The sequence below is a fragment of the Dasypus novemcinctus genome, chromosome 18 (genome assembly GCF_030445035.2).
Source record: "Dasypus novemcinctus isolate mDasNov1 chromosome 18, mDasNov1.1.hap2, whole genome shotgun sequence".
In the NCBI taxonomy this organism is placed as follows: Eukaryota; Metazoa; Chordata; class Mammalia; order Cingulata; family Dasypodidae; genus Dasypus; species Dasypus novemcinctus.
The window spans coordinates 65,227,636-65,249,563 of record NC_080690.1 but is presented as its reverse complement, the minus strand read 5'-3'; the positions used below and the strand labels follow the sequence as shown (position 1 = coordinate 65,249,563).

Here is a 21,928-nt window from a genome sequence, read left to right as displayed (position 1 = left end):
CCCTCGTCCCACCCCAGAGCTCAGGTCCTGATTGGTCCAGGCCTCGGGGAGGTCCCAGGCTTCTGACTTGCGGTTGGTTGAGCGGCACGCGTGGGGCGGGGCTGGCCGATGAGACCGGAAGGGAGGCTGCTGGGCTCACCCAGGGAGGGGTGCGCCGCTCCTCCAGACCGTGGAAGTCTGGATGCGGTGGCCGGAATGCAGCAGCCTTTAAAAAAAAAAAAAAAATCAAGTTTATTGATACATATTAATAAACATACAATTCATACAAAGTGTACAATCAGTGGTATTTGGTATAATCACAGAGTTGTGCGTTCATCACTTCAGTCATTATTAGAGGCTTTTCATTATTTCAATAATGATAATAATAAAAAACAGACAAAACAAGAAAATTCTTCGCCTCTCAATCTCTCTGTTTCCCTTGCTGTACATAGCTGCTATCTCTGGCTATTCTGCACAATTATTTATTTATTAAGCAGTTTTATTGAGATGTATTCACATACCATGTTGTCTATTTAAAGTGTATGATCTCCTTGGGCCTGCTCTGCTTTCCTCCCGGGTCCACGCCGCTCTCCCGGCAGCGCAAGGAGCCGGTTCGCGAGCTATGGAGGACAAGCAGTTCCCGCTGCTGGGCGGCAGCAAGGGGCACCTGGAGAAACTGACCCTCGGAATCACCTGCATTCTAGAATCTTCCCCGGGAGTGACGGAGGTGACCATCATAGAAAAAGCACCTGCTGAACGTCATATGATTTCTTCATGGGAACAGCATTAGCACAAGACACTGAAATCTGGTTCCTGGACAGAGCTTTAGACTGGCATTTTCTCACAGATACCTTTACTGCTTATTATCGCCTGCAGGCACCCAGAAAGGGCCCTCGGGTCCCTCCACTTCTAAATCCTCCTCTGCCTCTGGAAACTCTGTCCGAAAATGAGCACCTCCATTTCAAGCTCCCTACCAGCCCCTCAGCCATGACCTGCATGTACAGATGGCCTAAGCCTTTGACTCTTCGTTGAACCATAGGCCATCTGAGTGATCAGTATCCTAGACCTTTTCCTTCCAGTGGCATTAGCCAGAAGCTGGAAGGGCATACTGGGGTCTCCACAAGAGTCCTTCCCATATCCGTCAGACTAGGTTGTGTCACCCCCTACCTCCAGAAGCAGTGGAGAATTCCCAATCTTGTTTCAGTGGCCAAAGAGATCTTTTTTCCCACACCCTTCTCCCAGTCAATTAGCATGAGGCATTAGAACTGTGCTGTTCAAGTGGTAGCCACTAGCTATATATGTGGCTATGAAATTTAAATTAAATTAAATTAAATTAAAATTCAGTTCCTCAGTTGCACTAGCTACATTTCAAGTATTCATGTGGCAAATGGCTTCTGTATTGGACAGCAAAGCGATATGGAATATTTTTATCATCACAGGAAGTTCTGTTGGATGTCACTGCATTAAAACATTTGCACTGCTCCTCAGATGATTTAATGTTTTAGATAATGTTGATGCTTTAATGTAATATGTCAGAATGCACCAGAAAAACTCTTGAAGATACATTTGTATGCTTTTTATATCCTTCAGCACAAACAAGTCTCATTTTGCTCCATAAAAAAAAAAAGTGTATAATCTATTGGCTTTTAGTATAATCACAATGTTGTGCATTCATCACCACAAAAAATTTTAGGACCATTTCATTACTCCAAAAAAAACCCAAAACTCCACCCCCCTTCGCATGTTTCCCCAGCCCTACGTAATATATATATATATATATGTATATATATATATATATATATATAACTCAAACAATAGGTATTAAAGCCTATTAGTACATTATGACCCCACTTATAAACAAAATGCATCAATATGTTGGCACTAGGCTTTATGTTGCTTATCCTTTACTTCTTAGGTTTTTGAAGTAAACATATGTCCCTTTGAATTATTTTTAAAGGAATCTATTTAATAAAATGTAAAAGAAATTTACCATACAGGAGGACCCAGGTTCTGTCCCCAGGGCCTCTTGGTAAAGGTGTGCCTGTGTGGTGAGCCAGTGCCCACATGGTGAGTCAGTGCCCATGCAGCGAGCCAGGCCCGCCTGGCTAGCCACAGAGCAAGATGATGACGGAACAAAAAGAGAGATGTGAGAGTCAAGGTGAGACGCAACAGAAACCAGGAACTGAGGTGGCGCAAGTGACAGGGAATCTCTCTCCAGGGGAGGTCCCCAGGATCGAATCCCAGGGAATCCTAGAGGAGAAAATGGGAAAAGAAGACAAAAAGAGAAGTAGACACAGAAAATCACACAGTGAATGGACACAGACAGCAAAAATAGCATGGTGGGGGGCGGGGGGAGGGGAGGAAAAAAAAAAGAAATTTAAGAAACAAAAATTGTTTTACGGGAGTGGAAAGAAGAAAACAAATAGTGATGAGATCTTATACCTTGTACCAACAAACTTCAAGCCACAGGATGGATAGTGGTAAGAGAAGTCACACTCAAACTTGGCATTCTGGGCTTTTTTCCTTAAAAATATTTTATATTTATTTGTAAAAGATACATAGATCACACAGAGTGTAATGTTACATTAAAAAAATATAGGGAATTCTCTTCTCAGCAGCCACTTTGATACCAGCATGTGGATGAAGATGGTCCACGAGGAGAGCAGAAGGAAGAGCAGGAGAGCAGAGCCCGGCTCCCGCTGCACCTAGAGGGGAACTAGCCCGCAGCTCCTGATTTGGAGCCAGCCTGGTGGAGCTTTCTGTGTTGGCAGTCGAAGCGTTCTCGCCATCACATCTTTGTACACACCCATCTTTCACTTTGCTACTTTAGCTGGTTCCTGAAAATTCTGCCCGTGAGTGAAAAGAAGTCCTATTATTTTAAAAATTGTGGTAAAATATACATAATACGAAATTTTCTGTTTTAAACATTAAAAAATACAGTGCATCGCATCCATTCGCAGGGTTGTGCAGCCATCACCACTGTCGTGGTCCAGAGCACTGTCCTCACCCTGTCCCTGGGAAGCAGTCCCTCTTCTTTCTTCCCTCTCTAGCTCCCGGCAACCACTAACCTGCTTTCTACCTTGATGGATTTGCTTCTTCTGGACATTTCATATAAATGGAATCATACAATATGGGACCTTTGTGACTGATATGGCACTTAACATACATTTTTGAGGCTCATCTACACGGACCGGCCCTTCGTTCCTTTTTATAGCTGAATAATATTCTACCGTATAGACACACTGATTGGTTGGCTACTGGAATAGTGCTTCTGTGAACATTGTTATGTAAGTATTTGTTTGGGTACCTGTTTTTCAATTCTTTTAGGTATATACCTGCCAGTGGAATTGCTGGGTCACTCAGTAAGTTTTCATTAAGTTAGAATTTCAGTAGAAGAGGCCACTGCATCGTCAAGCACAATTGCAGACCAGAGACTTCTTGGGACATCGTAATTCCTTGAGGTGGTGAAGTATTATCTTGAGGGAAGCGGATGTGGCTCAAGAAGTTGGGCGCCTGCCTACCACACGGGAGAACTTGGATTCGGTTCTTGGTGCCTCCTAAAGAAGACGAGCAAGACAGCAAGCTGATGTGACAGGCTAGCATGGCGAGCTCATGCAACAAGATGACGCAATGAGGTAATACAATGAAGAGACACAACAAGGAGACATAATGAGAGCCACGAGTGGGAACAGAGGTGTCTCAATCCATTGTGCACCTCCCTCCTACATGGGAGGTCCCGGGTTCGGTTGCTGGTGCCTCCTAAAAAAGAAGACAAGCACACAACGAACAGACAGAGAGCAGACAGTGAGCTCAAACCATGGGGAGTGGGAGGGGGTGGTGGAGAAATAAAGAAATCTTCTTAAAAAATTATCTTGATATGCTCTCAGTGTGTGTGTGGTGGGGAAAAGTTGTTGAACTTTTCCATGATCTCCATCAGACCCCCATGCCATTCTCTGAAACATAATAACTGTGAGATTCTCAATCTTATGTAAAGTATATACAAGACCTGCATCAAAATTCTGTGCCCACTCTTTTTTTTTTTTTAAAGATTTATTTATTTCTCTCCCCTTCCCTCCCCACCCCGGTTGTCTGTTCTCTGTGTCTATTTGCTGCATCTTCTTTGTCCACTTTTGTTGTTGTCAGCGGCACGGGAATCTGTGTTTCTTTTTCGTTGTGTCATCTCTCCGTGTGTGCGGTGCCATTCCTGGGCAGGCTGCCCTTTCTTTTGTGCTGGGCGGCTCTCCTTACGGGGCGCACTCCTTGTGCATGGGGCTTCCCTACGCGGGGGACACCCCTGTGTGGCAGGGCACTCCCTGCACACATCAGCACTGCGCCTGGGCCAGCTCCACACGGTCAAGGAGGCCCAGGGTTTGAACCTTGGACCTTCCATGTGGTAGGTGGACTCCCTAACCACTGGGCCAAGTCCGCCGCCTGTGCCCACTCTTGATTCCTGGCTCTGGGGAATCCAAAGCTTTCTCCTGAAACAGGCCACCACCTATGTCCCTGGCGGGGCTAGAGATAGGCACAACTTCCATGGAGGAACCATTTGTCAGCCTCCATCGACACTGCAAGGGCGTGTGCTCTTTGACCCCAAATTCCACCTCCGAGAGTGTATCTGACACCCAGGCGTCAACATGAGCCAAGGGACAAGTGTGCCGAGTTGGTCACTACGGCGTGGTGACACTGAAGGGCAGGAAACGATGCACAAGTCCACCCGCAGGGCCTGGTGGGGAAACCTTCTGTCCATTCAGCCCATGCAGTTCCAGGCAACTCCGCAACGACTAGGGAGGGTCTCTCTGACTTGCCAGAAAACTTAAGAAAAGCGAGGGGCCGAACAGTGCCTACAGCCCCTTACCAACTGTGACAGAGAAGAGAAAAATCCAGTGTATCTTTTGGGGTCTGTGCAAAAATAAACTCACCAGGAAGTTGTGTGGTGGTCTCTGCAGTGGAGTGGGGGAAATCGGGTGCAAGGGTGGCAGAATAACACCGGCCCCCCCCCCGGGGGAGCGGCTGTAGCTCAGTGGTTGAGCACCTGCTTCCCAGGTACGAGGTCCTGGTTCAATCCCCGGTACCTCCTAAAAACAAAAAACACCCCCGATCCCCCAAAGATGTTCCCGTCCTCATCCTCCACACCTGTGGCCACGTGACCTTAGGTGGCAGAAGGGACTGTGCGGGTGTGACTAAACTGTGATCTGAGATGGGGGGTTTATCCTGCATTATTCGCATTAATTGCATTAATTGCCAGGGTCCTAATAAGGGACAGAAGGAGGCAAGGAGGTCAAAGGAGGGCAGAGGCAGCGTGCCAGGGGGGCAGCGGGGAGAAAAGACGAGGGGCCGCAGGGCCGCTGAGCGGGGTAGCGGGTGGCCTCTAAGGCTGGAGAGGCAGGGGGCTTCCCCAGAGCATCCGAGGGGGAACCGAGGCCCTGCCCACACCTGGACTCCCGTCTGTCAGCCCCACTTCGGATTTCAGGCCTCTGGAACCGTGAGGGAATAGACGTGTGCCGTTCACACCACTAGGCTTGTGTTAAGGCGCTTTGGCAGCAACCGGAAGCGAATACGGGGAGAGACACATTTCCCCATCTCTAAAAAAATGTTTTTAAAAAGATTTATTTATGTATTTATTTCTCCCCCCTCCCTCCATCATCTGCTCTGTGTCCATTCGCTGTGTGTTCTTCTGTGTCTGCTTGCATTCTCATTTGGCAGCTCTGGGAACCGACCCTGGGACCTTCCAGAGTGGGAGAGGCGATCATCCTCCTGTGCCACCTCAGCTCCCTGGTCTGCTGTGTCTCTTATTGTCTGTCCTCTGTCTCTTTCTGTTGCGTCATCTTGCTGCACCAATTCTCCACGTGGGCCAGCACTCCTGTGTGGGGCAGTGCTCTGTGCAGGCCAGCACTCTGTGTGGGCCAGCTCGCCTTCACTAGGAGGCCTTGGGCAATGAACCCTGGACCTCCTATATGGTAGATGGGAGCCCAATTGCTTGAGCCACATCCACTTTACCACATCTTTTCAAATAACTTTTTTTTTACTTTAGGAGGTACTGGGGCTTGAACCTGGGACCTTGTGCATGGGAGGCAGGTGCTCAACTGCTGAGCTACATCTGCACCCTAAATAACTTTTTTTTTTTTTTTTTTTTTAAAGATTTATTTATTTATTTAATTTCCCCCCCTCCCCTGGTTGTCTGTTTTTGGTGTCTTTTTGCTGCGTCTTGTTTCTTTGTCCGCTTCTGTTGTCCTCAGCGGCCTGGGAAGTGTGGGCGGCGCCATTCCTGGGCAGGCTGCACTTCCTTTTCACGCTGGGCGGCTTTCCTCATGGGCGCACTCCTTGCGCGTGGGGCTCCCCCACGCGGGGGACACCCTTGTGTGGCACGGCACTCCTTGCGCGCATCAGCGCTGCGCATGGCCAGCTCCACACGGGTCAAGGAGGTCCGGGGTTTGAACCGCGGACCTCCCATATGGTAGACGGACGCCCTAACCGCTGGGCCAAAGTCCGTTTCCCCTAAATAACTTTTTTAAAAAAGATTTATTTCTCTCCCCTTCCCCTGCCTATTGTCTGCTCTTGTGTCCATTTGCTGTGTGTTCTTCTGTGTCTGCTTGCATTCTCAGCGGCTCTGGGAATCTGTCTCTTTTTTTGTCGCGTCACTTTGCTGCATCAGCTCTCCATGTGTGCAGCGCCACTCCTGGGCAGGCTGTGCTATTTTTGTGTGGGACAGCTCTCCTTGCAGGGTGCACTCCTTGTGCGTGGGGCTACCCTATGTGGGGGACACCCCTGCATGGCAGGGCACTCCTTGCATGCATTAGCGTCACACGTAGGCCAGCTCCACGCGGGTCAGGAGGACTGGGGTTTGAACCCTGAACCTCCCATATGGTAGACGGATGCTCTATCAGTTAAGCCACGTCCGCTTCCCCCTAAATAACTTTTGATTTTGGAATGTTTATGTATTACCTAATTAAATAATTAAAAATAAAGGAAGGAAGATGAGCTCTCCCAGGGGTCCTGAGAGTCCCGGGGACTGGTGCCCTCACGGTCTCGTCCACGCGCTCTGCATGCCCAGGACCCTCAGCCCCTCCTCCATTTCCACAAAAGACCCACGTGCACTTGAGGCCTAGTACACAGGCCCCCCTGAGCTGCCAGAGGCCGGGGGCGGACAAAGGGTTTACGCTGCGGTAAAGTGACCGACCTCCCACTGGGCACATCAGTGTCCTGCAAAGCCCCTCTGCCTCTGCCCCCGCCCCGACCCTGTGGGTGACCCAATGGCCTCCTGGCTCCCCAAATCCCCGGCTCCTGCCCCCCCACCGGTTCCTGCCTCTCGCCCTCCCTTCTCTGTTCAGCACTCGCCCATCCTTGCCAGCAGCAAGCCCAGAGCTCCCTGGTTTTCTTTCACAGCGCCCTTTAAACCTTGCTTTCCCCCATAGCCCAAGGTGTGAGCTCCCTCTTGAGATGCTCCCACGGTCCTCTCTGTAAGAGTCATCGGGTGCTCACGCCCAAGAGCACAGACCTTTTTTTTTTTTTTAAGATTTACTTATTTTTAAAAATTTATTTCTCCCCACCTCCCCATCCCCCCGTTGTCTGCTCTCTGTGTCCATTCGCTGTGTGTTCTTCTGTGACGCTGTGTGCTCTTGTGTGATGGCTTCTATCCTTATCAGTGGCACCAGGAATCTGTCTTCCTTTGTTGCGTCATCTTGCTGTGCCAGCTCTGTGTGTGTGCAGCGCCATTCTTGCGCAGGCTGCACTTTCTTTGGTGCTGGGCGGCTCTCCTTATGGGGCGCACTCCTTGCACGTGGGGCTCCCCGACGCAGGGGACACCCCTGTGTGGCACAGCACTCCTTGCTCACATCAGCACTGCACATGGGCCAGCTCCACACGGGTCAAGGAGGCCCGGGGTTTGAACCACAGACCTCCCATGTGGTAGGCAGACGCCCTAGCCACTGGGCCAAGTCCGCTTCCCAAGAGCACAGACTTTAAAAAATAAACACGTCAGTGGCGTCCAAGGCCCTCGGGTCTTGGGCGGCATCCACCAGGACCAAGGGGAGCACGTCGCACCAGCTGCCCTGCCTGCCCCCCACCATCCTTCCCCTTTTGTGAAGGCATCTTGCTCTCCTCGGCGGCTGGCCACCCGCATTCCGCCGGGTCCCGTCCATCCAGCACGGTGGCTGCAGATGGTCTCCAGGGGCCCAAATCCGGGCGATGACGACCTCCCAGCTCACATCCACCGGCTCTTCCTGCTCCTTGCAGAGCCCCAGGCAGCTGCTGGGATCCTGAGTCACAGCCTCTGCCTCCCCTCCCAGCTCAAGCTTCAGCGGATTTCCTGTTACCCGGGAGCTTCAACGGGAAGGTCAAGTTCAGAGACCAAAAACTTAGAAATTCGCAGGTTGCCAGAACATTCTGTGAGCCCTAACCACAGGGTTCTGTCGCTGAGGAGACAGGGAGGTGGGGACGGCAGCTGGTCGTCTTGGAGGGGATCTTCATCCCTTGGGGAGGGGCCCGGCCGGCAAAGTCCACGTCCTAGCCCGCTGCAGTCTCTCTCCTTCCAGGCAGCCTTGCTGCCGTCACCTCCTCTGCCGGTGGCGCTTCCGGTGGTGGCGCTTCCTGGGGACGGCTGGCCTGAAGGGAGAACTCCTGGAAGGAGGATTTTCAAATGACAGCCTCAGGGTCCTTTTCCACAAATCCATCAGAATCTTCCCCCATGTTCTCTTCCTTCCCCCCCCCCCTCATTCTGGAAGCCAGGGCCTGGGGGAGCCCAGCCAAACCCCTTACAAACCCACCAGACGGGACTGGGGGGGCGCAGGGAATCTGCATTTTAGCAAACTCTACAGGGGATTCAGCCCTGCAGGAAGGCTGCAGCGGCCTTTAGAGAAAAGATGCAGGACCCAGCTTCCCAGGCCCAGCAGGCTGCTGGCTGAGCACTGCAGGCCGCCCAGAGAAGTCCGGGCTTCTGTCCCCTCCTGAGGAAAGCCCCAGCTCTTGGTCTGCAGTCTCATCCACACCCTCTTCCACGTAATCCCCCACCCCGCACTTACCCTTTGAGTAGAGGGCGTGTAAGTATTCTTACCTGGGGAAAAAGGAGTTGTCAGGAATGAATAACAATGTTTGGACAAAGAGCCCCTGAAATGCTGAGTTTTATAGTCGTGGAGGCACCACTTCTCTTCTGGCTTATCCATCAATAATAAAGGGCTGGGGTATTGCTCTTTAAGGATTCAGTCACTTAACAAATGAAGTTTCTGGAGCATGGATCCGAAGCCAGGCGGCCTGGGGCAAACCCCAGCTCTGCCCTGTAGGAGCTGTGTGAGTTTGGACTAGTGCTTTGACCTCTCTGTGCCTCAATTTCCTCAACCATCCAATAGGCATTTATTTAATCATTTATTTGTTCAGCAAACATTAAATGCTGGCTTTGTGCCAGGTGTGTTCCTAGGGCTGGGGTTATAGCTGTGAACAAAACAGACGCCAACCCTGCTCTTAAATAGCTTTTATTAATAATAATAAAAATAATAACAGTAACGACTGTTATTACAATAGTAATAATAATCATAGCTAAGATATACCGAGTGTGGGCTTACCACGTGCCAAACTCTGTGCAAAGTGCTTTACCCGGATTATCAGGTACAGATGAGGAAACTGAGTCATTGAGATGAAGCAGTTTGCCCATGGTGATATAACTAATAAAGTGGTGGAGAGAAGACCCACACACAGGCAGCCTGGCTTTGGAGTTGACATGACTCAGCAAATACTTTCCCCAGTAAGTGCTCTGGGTCTGACCTGGGTAGGGTGGTGCTGGGGACACAGCTGTCACAGAGCCTCGTCTGGTCCCCATGGGGCTCAGTCCAGTGGGGGAGACAAACCCATCCTGGGACAGGGGCGGCCCAGGGTGGGCAGGGCTGGGGTTGGGGAGCCAGAACGGCTGCTTGATCCAGGCGGGAGAATCAAGGAGGGCTTCCTGGAGAAGGCATCCAGCTGGGATGTGAGGGGGCGGTGTTGTTTAGTGGCTGAAACACCTTTGTCGTCAGCAGGCCCGTGATGGCAGCGAGGGGGCCCTCAGCAGGTGAACTTCACGTGGGAGCAAACCCTTCCTTACCAGCAAAGTGGGGCTCACGGCAAGCAGGACCCACTTTGCAGGGTGGCCGTGAGCACTCCAGGCACATGGTAAGTGTGCAGTAAAAGGGGCTCTTGGATGACAGAATCAGCTGCAGGGCTTCTTCCGAAGGAAGGAGCCGTGGGGAGGCTGCTCGGGCATAGCCCTGAAGGCAGGCAATCACCGGCCTGGAGAGGTGCTCCCTCCCCGCCCCCACCTCCGTTCCAAGAGGGCCGGGGGTTCCCGCGCCCCCTCCTCCTGGTGAGAGCAGCTGCGCCGTGGCGAGGCCGGCCGAGGGAAGCCGAGGGCCTCGGTAGACTTCTGCTCCACCCATCTGGCAGGGCTTCTGTGCCGCCCGGGTGCAAGTCCAGGGTCCTTCCCGCAGACCTTGAGGCTCTAAACGACCTGCCCTAGTGCCTAGGGATCTGCCCATTGGACGGGTGAACTGAGCAAAGAGGCTCCCCGGCCTGAGCGTCCTCGTCTGTAACGTGGGGCGTCCTCACCGTCCTGAGGTGATGAGAGGAGGGTGTGGCACAGAACTGAGCACCTACTGTATGCCGCCCCTGTCGGGCTGTGGGAGGAGGGGACTCACGGGAGTTTCTGAATATCTTGAAATAAAGCAGAGCCCCAAGCAGCAGCAGCAGCAGCAGGGCACCCACAACTATGGCAGCGATGATGCCAAGGGACAGGGCTGAGCGCGACTGCCCCCTCGCTGGAAGAGAAGAAGGAACAGGTATCTGGTTGGTTAAGGAGCCTTTGGGGGTTTCCCCTACTCAGCAAGTACCCTCCCTTGTTCTGGAAAGGGCACCCTGAGTCTCCTTCAGGAGCTACTGTCCCGCCCTCAGTCCCTATGGCTGGGGTAGACTTGACCCCATCCTCTGATTCCTAGGACAGGACTTGAGGCCAGCCCTGGCCAGTTGGGGCATTCCCTTCTCCTGGGCTGCAGTGATTGCCTGATAGGGAGGCTGTGACGTACGTTGGGCCAATGAGACCCAGCCCTGGGATTTTTGACAAGAGCTACGGAGCAGTGTGTTCTTCCCTGAGACGGCCAAGCTGGGAGGAAACGAGACTGCAGCTGCTGAGGGCTGTCTGGCTTCACCGAGAGCAGGGCGGGGAGCCCACCTGAGAATAAAGCCAGCAATGGAGAACCGCAGAGACCAGAGATGTGAAGAAAAGTTCCTAGATTATGTGACCGGGCACCTGGATCTAGCCATACCTGAAGACTCTTTTTTTTTTCTTGGACTACTTTGATTGGAATTTCTGTCGATTGCAATTGATAGAGTCCTGCCAATTACCGTTGGAAAGGTCTCTCTGAGGCCCCGGGGGAAGCGGCATGCCTCAACTACCCCAGCTGGGACGGGGGACGCACGGTTAACGGGAGAGTAAAGCTGAGCCTCCTGCCCTTTTCATGAGGGGCGTAGGGGAAGATGGGCTCAGAGAGCCTTCCTGGGGTTGGGGGGTTCCCTGAACCAGGGCCCTCCTCCAAACCCGCCTTCGAGGGGAGCCCCTCCTCCCGCGGTCGCCCTCTTGCCCCACCTCGGACCAGGACGGTCTGCTCGGCCTGGCCAGTCCCCACGGTGTTGTTGACGCTGCAGATGAAGGTCGTGTTGGCGGACAAGTCCACGGGCTGGATCAGGAGCTGGTGGCCCCGGGCTACGGCACTGGGAGGCAGGGGCCCCGCTGCCCTGGGAGCGACAGACAGGTGAGGCCGAGAGTGACGGGTGCCTGGTCTCCCCCATGCCGGGAACGCAGACTCCCTCACGACATCGGTGCTGGAGCCGGGAGCCGATCCTGGGGTCCCCCAGCTCCTCTTTTCCTCTCACACCAACGTCCAACCCGTCAGCAGGTCCTGTCGACTCCACCTTCAAAACCTCCCCAGAACCCCACGGCTCCCCGGCTGCCCCACGGCCGCCACCCTGGGGACCGCTGCGGCCTCGTCCTGCCTGGCCCTGCTCCCTCCCGTCCCCTCCCGTGGCTGCGGGTCACTCAGGGCCGTTCTGACCACCCCGTCCATTACTCTCCCCTTGGCTCCCACCTCCCCGTCCCCGTGGCTGCCCCCGCCGACCCTGGCGCTCCAGGGATGCCGCCACCCCGGAGCCTTTGGTTCCGAGGTCTGGAGTACTTTCCCCGGGTGCCCACACAGCTCACCCGCCCCTCCCTCAGGCTCCACTTTTGTTTTGTCACCTTAGTGAGGCTTCCTTGGTAACCCAATTTCAGTGGCAATGATGCCTTTCCTCTTCCCCACCCCAAAAAGTGCTTTGTTTTTCTCGTGGCATTTACCACCATTGGACACCCCAGCCCCTCCTCCCTCAGACCAGGAGTCCAGCCCCAGCCCCTCCTCCCTCAGACCAGGAGTCCAGCCCCAGCCCCTCCTCCCTCAGACCAGGAGTCCAGGCCCAGCCCCTCCTCCCTCAGACCAGGAGTCCAGGCCCAGCCCCTCCTCCCTCAGACCAGGGGTCCAGGCCCAGCCCCTCCTCCCTCAGACCAGGAGTCCAGGCCCCAGCCCTCCTCCCTCAGACCCAGGGGTCCAGCCCCAGCCCCCTCCTCCCTCAGACCAGGAGTTCAGCCCTAGCCCCTCCTCCCTCAGACCAGGAGTCCAGGCCCAGCCCCTCCTCCCTCAGACCAGGAGTCCAGGCCCAGCCCCTCCTCCCTCAGACCAGGGGTCCAGGTCCAGCCCCCTCCTCCCTCAGACCAGGGATCCAGGCCCCAGCCCCTCCTCCCTCAGACCAGGGGTCCAGGCCCCAGCCCCCTCTTCCCTCAGACCAGGAGTTCAGCCCCAGCCCCTCCTCCCTCAGACCAGGAGTCCAGGCCCAGCCCCCTCTTCCCTCAGACCAGGAGTCCAGCCCTAGCCCCTCCTCCCTCAGAGCAGGGGTCCAGGCCCAGCCCCTCCTCCCTCAGATCAGGAGCCCAGGCCCAGCCCCTCCTCCCTCAGACCAGGAGTCCAGGCCCAGCCCCTCCTCCCTCAGACCCAGGGATCCAGGCCCCAGCCCCTCCTCCCTCAGACCAGGAGTCCAGGCCCAGCCCCCTCTTCCCTCAGACCAGGGATCCAGGCCCCAGCTCCTCCTCCCTCAGACCCAGGGGTCCAGGCCCAGCCCCCTCCTCCCTCAGACCCAGGGGTCCAGGCCCAGCCCCCTCCTCCCTCAGACCAGGGGTCCAGGCCCCAGCCCCTCCTCCCTCAGACCCAGGGGTCCAGGCCCCAGCCCCCTCCTCCCTCAGACCAGGAGTCCAGGCCCAGCCCCTCCTCCCTCAGACCAGGAGTCCAGGCCCAGCCCCTCCTCCCTCAGACCCAGGGGTCCAGGCCCAGCCCCTCTTCCCTCAGACCCAGGGGTCCAGGCCCCAGCCCCCTCCTCCCTCAGATCAGTGGTCCAGGCCCAGCCCCCTCCTCCCTCAGACCAGGGGTCCAGGCCCAGCCCCCTCCTCCCTCAGACCAGGGGTCCAGGCCCAGCCCCCTCCTCCCTCAGACCAGGGGTCCAGGCCCAGCCCCCTCCTCCCTCAGACTCACGTTCTCCAGTTGTAGACCGTGGGCTCCGGATTACTGTGGACGTCACAGCTCAGGGTGGCCTCACTGAGGCCGAGGTACCAGTCGTCGCTGTAGCCTGAGATGGACACCGTGGGTGCGTCTGGGGGAAATGGACACAGGCTTGGAGACCGGGAGCCTTCAGGAGGCCTGGCGCTCTCTGGGGCTACTGTCGCAGGACCAGGCCCCAGCAGGTCTGGGGAACAGCCACGGTGAAGAGACCCGCGAGGAGTCTGGGGCAATGGGGCTCCCTCGCGGTGGAGATTCGGCCCGAAGGGTATCGGGAATGAAACAAAGAGAAAGAGAGAGAGCGCTGGGATCAGGGGGTTTTGTGAGGAGAGACTCATCAGACAACTTCATTGTTTCCAAGGGGCTTCTATATACCCCAGTCTACGTGAGAGCAAGCAGCAACCTGCACTTAACTACCAGCATTACTCAGGAGGGAAGGAACTCAAAAAATCTTATCTCAAGGTACAAAGGTCTAAGTGTTCTAGGCACTACAAAGTGTATCTGCTCATCTTTTCTTTCAGCCTTTAACAGCTTCATCTTGTTTGCTCGGAACTCTTAATTGCCACATTCCTTAGGGTGCAAGTGTAGCCATGGAAACAGCCCAACTCTTCTTGCGAGACCACTGTGCCTTAGTTTCCAACACTCTGGGAGAGCAGAAACCTGGGAGTGCTCTGTGGGGGGCGGGGCAGGGCGCAGAAGAGGGCCCCGAGCGGGAGCTGCCACCCTCCGTGTCCTGAGTGCCAGGTCCTGTGCGTCTTGGGGTCCCGGGAGAACAATCTCTGGGCACTCACACGGGAGCACACTCAAGCAGGAAAGTGTCCTGCCTGACCCCGCATCAGCCTGCTGCTTGGCCTTCCCATGTGTGACCGACACAGAAGACTCCGCAGGTCCCGGGGGAAGGCCAAGGAGGCAGGCGGTTTTAGGGGGGTGGGGAGGGGGTCAGCGTAGCTCCCCTCTTCCCTCAGACCCAGTAACAATGTTGAGGGGGCCAGGGTGGACAGCGCCCGAGGGAATCTGTGTGGCCACTGCTTGGGGGCGTAGCTGGTACAGACAACTTAGGGAGGGCCCATAGGGGCAGCACCCAGAAGAGCCTGTGCAGATATTACTGAGGTCTAGAAGATCGTCTAGGGTTCAGGACACAGGCGAAGGCTGGACATTCCCCAGAGGAGAGAGGGACAAAGGAGGGGAATTGCCACGACAGAAGCGTGAGTTGAAACCAGCGGCAGCTGCTGCCGGCACCCTCCCCCACACTAGATATTCTTGAGGGACTCGGTGTAGACGGTGGGTTGGGGTGTCAGAGCAGATGATACTGTGTAGTCAGTTGCCGAGAGAGCCAGTGCTGCAAATGTTGGGGGACACACACGTGCTATGCAGAGGGTGCCCAAGGGAATTGGCAAATTCGTACAGGCTGTGTGTGTAGACAGTATCTGGATGAGCCAGTGTAGACGAGGCGGGAGCTCAGGCTAGATCTGTGCTGCCCAGGGTGTGGTGGCCACTGGCCCCGTGGGGCTACGGAGCCCTCGACCTATGTCTGCTCTGAAATACACCCTGAATTTCAAAGACTCAACATTAAAAAAAGGAGGTAAAAGATCTCACTGATAATTTTAAAAATCAATTACATGTTGAAATAAGCGTTTTCCTATATTGGGTTTGGTTAACTATGGGATTAACAGTGACATCTTCTGCTTTTTGCTTTTTTAAGGGGACTCCTAGAAAGGTCATTGCCATGTGTGGAGCTTGCACCACGTTGCTCTCAGCCCGTGCTGGTCTAGAGGGTCCCTGGGGGTGGCAGGGTCGATGATGCCTGTGGTAGCTTGGGGAGGAGATGCTGTGTAGGCAGGATTAGGGGTTGTGTAGACAGAACACAGGCAAGCCAGTGTGGGGAGGGTAGATAGTCCCTGGACGAGCCAGTGTAGACAATATTGGGGCAGAAGACTGTGTAGAATGTACTGGGGATACAACATAGACAGTGCCTAGGGGCGCCAGTGTAGACCGTGTGGAGACAGCTGACTGTGGCTCAGGGGAGCTGGTGAAGACAATGTGGGGGTTCGGTGTATATGGTTCTCCAAGGGAGCCCATCTAGGACAGTGTTGGAGGTTGGTAGAGAGAGTGCCTAGGAGAACCAGCGTAGACAATGTGGAGTGTCAATACAGGCCGTGGGGTGGGGGGCAGCCTAGACAACATGGCGAGTGGCAACAGCCCCCCATAGCTGGAGGCCTACAGTATTGGTGTAGAAAACCGGAGCAAGGCTGTTGGTGTTGACAGTGATAAAGCGGTATAGAAAATGGACAAGGGGGTTGGGGGAGACCACGAGGGGAGCAGCCTTGGTTGACGGTGGCTCAGGGAACTGCTGGGGCAAAGAGAGGAGGTCGGTGTAGATGGTTCCCGCAGGGAAACAGGTGCGGGCCATGTGTGTGGGGGCAGTGTAGACTGTGCTGCAGGGAACCGTGGCAGACAGTGTAGACAGTGCCCAGGGGAGCCAGGGTGGCCCAAGCCATTGGTGCAGACAATAGGGGGCAGTGCTGTTTGTGGCTCAGAGGAGAGACTGTAGACGATAGCCAGGGGCGCTAGTGCCAATAACGGGGCAATGATGACAGCGGCCTGGGGGGCCCGTGCAGACAGCGGGGAGGGGGCAGAGGCCGCCAGGCTCAGGCCTGGGCACACTCACAGCGCACGGCGAGGGTCAAGGGCAGCAGGGCGGGCTCCTCGAGGCTCTCGTGCTCCACTATGCAGGTCACTGTCTCACCGTCCACCTGGCTTGAGGGCACCAGGGTGAGAAGGCTGGTGACCGTGACTGTGCCGGGCCGGGGCCCTGGCACCTGGCTGTTGGTGGCCTTCCCCCCCGGGTGTGTGGACCAGGAGATGCGGGCGGGCGGGCGGCCCCCACTGGAGACGCAGCGGGCCACGGGCACGGGCTCCGGGCCGAGCATGATGGCCAGGGCTTCCACCTGGTTCTGTGGCTCGGCTGGGGGAGAAGCACAAAGGCTGCATCACTCCTCACTGCGCCATTCGACACCCCCTCAGCGGCGGAGCAGGGGGGTTCAGGGCACAAACCACCCCCATTCAAATCCCAGCTCTACCCCTTCGTAGCTGGGTGGCCTTGCAGGAGTCTGGGCCTCAGTGTCCCAGTCTGTCAAATGGGGATAATGATGGCTCATGGGCAATGTGCAGGTCAGGCCCTAAAAATGGCACATGGCCCATGATACGTCAATCACTATTAGTATAAATCGTCGAATACATTGTCTGGCTCCGCGGTGGGGAATGTTAGCGACCTGGCAATGACCCACACAGCCCCAGCTCTGCCCTCATGGGGTTCACAGTCCAGGGGCAAGACAGACCCGGTGCTAGACAGTGACCACCCAGGCGGGCAGGGCTGGGATGGAGTGCCTGGGGGGTCCGGAAGGTTGGGAGGGGAAGCTACTTGCCCAAGGTCACACAGCTGGAAGCCAAAGAGCTGGCTTTCCCACTGGTCAGTCTTGACCATTTCCTTTCTTTTTTTTTGAATCTTGTTTTATTGATATTTTCTTATTGGTTTGATTATATTGCCTTTTTTTTTTTTTTTAAGGTGCCAGGGCGGGGATTACCCCGGACCTCATATGTGGGAAGCCGGCGCTCAACCGCTGAGCCACATCAGCTCCTTGGCTGTTTCTTAACTGTTGCTCTGGCGAGTTCCAAACCTTGGGTTTCCCTCTGTTCCTTCCCCAATGTTACCTGAGTCATAAGTTACTGCAGATTTCTCTGTAATTGAACCAGCTGTTTCTGTTTTACCCACATCCTAAGCCACAAGATTAAAAAACCCCAGCAGTGCTGGAATGCCCAGAGCTGCCTTGGTGGGTTTTTGTTGGGGTGCTAAGACCCTCAACAGGGCCTGGCACAGAAGCCAAAAATAAATGCCAGCTCTTAGCAATCCTCAGAGCCACCCCCGTCTCACAGATGAGAAACCGAGGCACAGAGAGTTCCTGCTCGGGTGCGGATCCTGCTGTGAAGGCGAAGCCCCAGGATCAGCAGGGCCTCCCTAGGGAATGCCCTGGCCGCTGGCTGACCTTCACCTTCCCCCGGTCAGACTGACCACAGCTCCACTCCCTCCACCGCCTGCTCCCCCATCTCTGGCCTACCCCCCGGTTTTCTGCTCCCCTCACTCCCTGCAGGCCCTGCCACCCCCGCGCCGCCCACCGAGCACGCGGAGCCGGGTGGAAGCCCTCCCGCTGCCCTGCGGGAAGGTGGAGAACACGCAGGTGTAGTTGGCCTCGTCTTCGGCGACCACCGCCCGCACCGCCAGCGTCGCGTCCCGCAGCTCCGCGCCCGGCCTGGCGGCGACGAACTCCATCCGCTCGGGGTCGAGGAAGCTGACGCCCCGCGTGGGGTGGAAGACGGCAACGCTGCGGGCCTGCCCCGCGGGCTCCCGCCGCAGCCAGGTCACCTGCGTCACGTGCACGCCCGGCGCCAGCTGCGACAGGTGGCACCGCAGCGTCGCGGGACCCCCCAGGAAGGCTTCCTCGCGGGCGGGCGCCTCCACGTGCAGCACCGGGGTCCCTGCGGGAAAGCGCGGGGAGGGGGGGCGGTGTCAGGCAGGGGCGTCCCGGGTCTCCACCGAGAGGGGGCGCTCGGGAGGCCGCGCACCTGCCTGTGCACCGGGCACCTGCCGGTGCCGGCCTGCAGCCCCCCAGGTGGAGCTAGTCCCGGAAAGGGCAGGGGCAGGGCAGCTGCGGGTGAGCGTGGACTAGGGCTACCGCACTCTCGGCGCCGGATCTCTGCTGCCGCTATTAAGGCGATAAAAGGAAATGATTCGTTTTATTGTGGTAACACCACAGAAAAGAAAACTGGCCATATAAGCCAATCTAAAGTATGCAATTCAGTGGCATTAAGCACAGTCACCACTGTTTAGTTCAGGCCCTTTTCATCAGGATCATCGATTTTAAGGGGTGCTGTCATTGACAGCCGTGACTCACCATCGCTCTTAAAGCACCCCCAACTTAGAGGTGTGAAAACGGGAGGAAATTCTGTAGGTTATAGAGTCCATGAAAGGGGATCATGATTACTTTAGGTGGACTGGGATTGGGTGAAGGTTTGCAGGGGTCTCTGGTACAAGAAAGGAGGAGATTTTAGCCCAAGGGCTTGGGGTCCCTTCTGATCTCGGCTGGTTACTTAACCTGAGACTTTATCTTCATCTGTAAAATGGGACTAATAACTGGACACTCACAGGGTGCTGACCACAGGTCAGTGCTTCACACATCTCTGAACATTTAGTCCTAAAGATGGGGAAACTGAGGTACAGAGTCCTTTGCTCCAGGTTACATGGGTGGCACAGGTGGGACTTGAACTTGGGTCATCTGCCTTTGGAGTACCTGCCTCTAACCCACTAGGAAAAGCTCTCTGAGGACCCAGCACACAGTAGCTTCTCTTTATTGATAGTAGTAAACAACACAATGCTATGTGTTCCTAGAAATAATAATAATAATAGTGAGTAAAGTTCTCTGAGCCCCAGCCTTGCCACTCACTAGCTGCGGGCAGGTGATTCTGGGCCCCTGAGCCTTTGTCCTCATTTGTAAAATGGGGTGATAACATAACATGGCTCTGGGGAGAAGTAAATGAGGAAATCCATGTAAAAGGATCAGCACTGCTAAACACACCGTACAGGTGAAAGTTACAACTCTTGCTATCGTGAAGGACAGGGAGCCTGGAGCAGGAGGGCACAGCTTGGATATGGGTAATGGAGGAGTGGTGAGCGTGCTCATCTGCGAAGTGGGCTCGAAGGCTGGCTCTGTCCTTGCCTCGCTGTGCAGCTTTGGGCAAGTGAATCTCCTTCTCTGAGCCCCAGTTTCCTCCTCCGTGGAGGGGGCCTGGAAGGGCTGCCAGGAGGATGAAATTGGGAGAGGTGGCCTTTCCCTTGGCGTGTTCCCTAGGTGACAGCCAGGCTCGGCTGCCAGGTAGATGCTACTCCCTTTTGGGCAGCTGCCCCCAGCCCTGCCCTGGTGAGAGCGCGTGCCCACTGTCTCAGTTCCACCACTCCCCGCTGGGTGCTTCCAGCAAGTCACTTCCCCCTTCCATGCCTCAGTCTCCTCATCTGTAAATGGGGGTCACAAGAGGACCCATGTGGGGAATCTCCTTGAGGGGCTTTGAACTGTTCAGACCATGGGACCCCTTTCCTGGAAAAGCGCCGAGGGTCCCTGGCCCCCCCCCCCGACTTCCCACTCGTTACTGTTATTGTTTACCCGTATTACCATTATCGTTACTGAGTGCAGGCCACCTCCCAAGAGTTTCTCATGACAGTCTTATTTAATGCTCACAGCAGCCCTACAAGCTAGGTTAAGAGTCTCTCATTTTATGCATTCAGGGTTTATGTAACTTTCCTCAGGTCAGAAAGCTGAATTTTGAACTTAAAGCTATATCCTGGAAAATTGGTCCACTGCCTGGCTCAATAAATGGATGCAAGAATTTATGAATGAATGAATGAATGAATGAATGAATGAATGAATGAAAGGCCACATCCTTGGAGCCAGATATTTGGGGTCAGGCAACGACCCGAATACTGCCCCCCCTCCCGTGAGATCACAAAGCTGAAGTTTGAACCCAAAGTTGTATCCCCGGCACTTGGACCACTTCTTGGCTCAATGAATGAATAAATGAGAGAAAGGTCACATGTTTGAAGCCAGATATTTGGAGTCAGGGGAGGACCCCGAGTCCTCCCTCCTCCCCCAACAAGTCGCTGTTGGGATCTGAGGAGCACCGCAGGGTGGGAGTGGTGAGGAGGGGGGGCAGGAGTTCAAGCGTCAGGTATCCTGGGCCAGAGCCACCTCCGGCTGAGGCTGAGGCTGAGTTTATTTCGGGAGATGACGCGGGCATCTGGGTGTCCGACGCAGTTGCTCTGGGCGGGCTGAAAGGAGAGTGCCAACCTCCCTCCCCACAGGACCGGCAGGGCCGTCAGCCTTCCCCTGCCCAGGAGGCCGCGGGTCCGGGCTGGGTGGGGTGCGCGGGGTCACTCACCGGCTCCGGGGGGCGCCCAGCACAGCCGCAGCAGCAGCAGCGGCAGCAGCGGCCAGGCGGGGGGGCCGGCCGGGGCCCTGCTCGCCGGGGCCATGCTCGCCGCGCCCAGCTCCCGCGCCAGGGTCGCGTCTCCGTCGCCGCCCGCCGCCGGTCGGGATCGCGGGAGTCCGCCGGGCCCGCCCCGGGCACCGCGAGGCTCGGGCGGAGCCGCGGGGGCCACGAGCCGCGGGCCTCGCTGCGGATTGGCCCGCGCCGCCGCCCGCCCGCCCTCGGGGCGGAGCCGCGGTCTCCCGCTTCCGGGAGGCGCTGGTAAGGCGAGGAAACTGAGGCAGCGTAGGCGGCGTGTGGTAAGTGGCAGCGCTGTGATTCGAGCCCACAGCGGGGACAGAGCCCGCGCCCCTCCGGCCCCCGCGCCCCTCCGGCCCCCGGCCCCCGCGCCCCTCCGGCCCCCGCGCCCCTCCGGCCCCCGCGCCCGGTCCACCGCGCCCCTCCGGCCCCCGCGCCCCTCGGGCCCCCGCGCCCCTCCGGCGCCCGCGCCCCGTCCACCGCGCCCCTCGGGCCCCGCGCCCCGTCCACCGCGCCCCTCGGGCCCCCGCGCCCCGTCCACCGCGCCCCGTCCACCGCGCCCCTCGGGCCCCGCGCCCCGTCCACCGCGCCCCTCGGGCCCCCGCGCCCCGTCCACCGCGCCCCGTCCACCGCGCCCCTCGGGCCCCGCGCACCGTCCACCGCGCCCCTCGGGCCCCGCGCCCCGTCCACCGCGCAGGCTAACGCCACGGGCTTTGGGGCCCGCCAGGCCTGGCTCAAATCGGGCAAGTTGCTTCTGCTCTTGGGACCTGTTTCCTCATCTGGAAAATGGCCGTGATAATAGTATTCGCCTCGCAGGGGCTTAACCCAATTCCTGGAATAGACTTTGTGCTCAGCAGTCACAACAATAGGGACAATTAGAAGACCACAATTTATTATTTTATTATTTTATTCATTTCCTACAGTTGTATCGAGGAAGAATGTCATTCATACTTATTTTGTTGTTTTTTAAAAAATTATTAGAGCGAAGCAAGCCAGACACAAAAGGACAAATACTGTATGATTGCGTTACTATGAACCAAATATATTGTGTAACATATTGTATGATTTTAAAAAATTTGTATGTATCAGTACATTTAATTGAGATTGTATATTTTTATTCAACTATTTTTAATTATTGTTTACATTTTCAACCAGTAAATATACAAAATAAAGTTTAAAACTCATATTTTAAAACAAAAAATTTATATGTATCTAGTACATTTAATTGAGAAATGTATGTTTTTATTTTATTTTTTAAAGATTTATTTATTTCTCTCCCCTTCTTCCCCCTGTGGTCTGCTCTCTGT

At 55.7% G+C, this 21,928-nt stretch overlaps 1 protein-coding gene across 2 annotated transcripts; it reads right to left on the bottom strand.

The window, feature by feature from the left end:
• Positions 1-5,570: 5,570 nt before the first annotated feature.
• PVR (PVR cell adhesion molecule) lies at positions 5,571-20,750 on the bottom strand. Of its 2 annotated transcripts, XM_058280394.2 has the most exons (8): positions 20,556-20,750; positions 17,745-18,104; positions 16,240-16,536; positions 13,548-13,665; positions 11,582-11,730; positions 10,638-10,757; positions 8,997-9,028; positions 5,571-8,595 (listed from the first exon to the last, which is right to left on the bottom strand). In XM_058280394.2, exons 1-8 carry the CDS (start codon positions 20,647-20,649, stop codon positions 8,482-8,484), a joined length of 1,284 nt encoding a protein of 427 aa, XP_058136377.1. In that variant the 5' UTR covers positions 20,650-20,750; the 3' UTR covers positions 5,571-8,481. The 2 variants fall into 2 exon arrangements, with proteins under 2 accessions (XP_058136377.1, XP_058136376.1); XM_058280393.1 differs by lacking the exons at positions 5,571-8,595; positions 8,997-9,028 and having other exon boundaries at positions 9,428-10,757.
• Between the last annotated feature and the right edge of the window lie 1,178 nt (positions 20,751-21,928).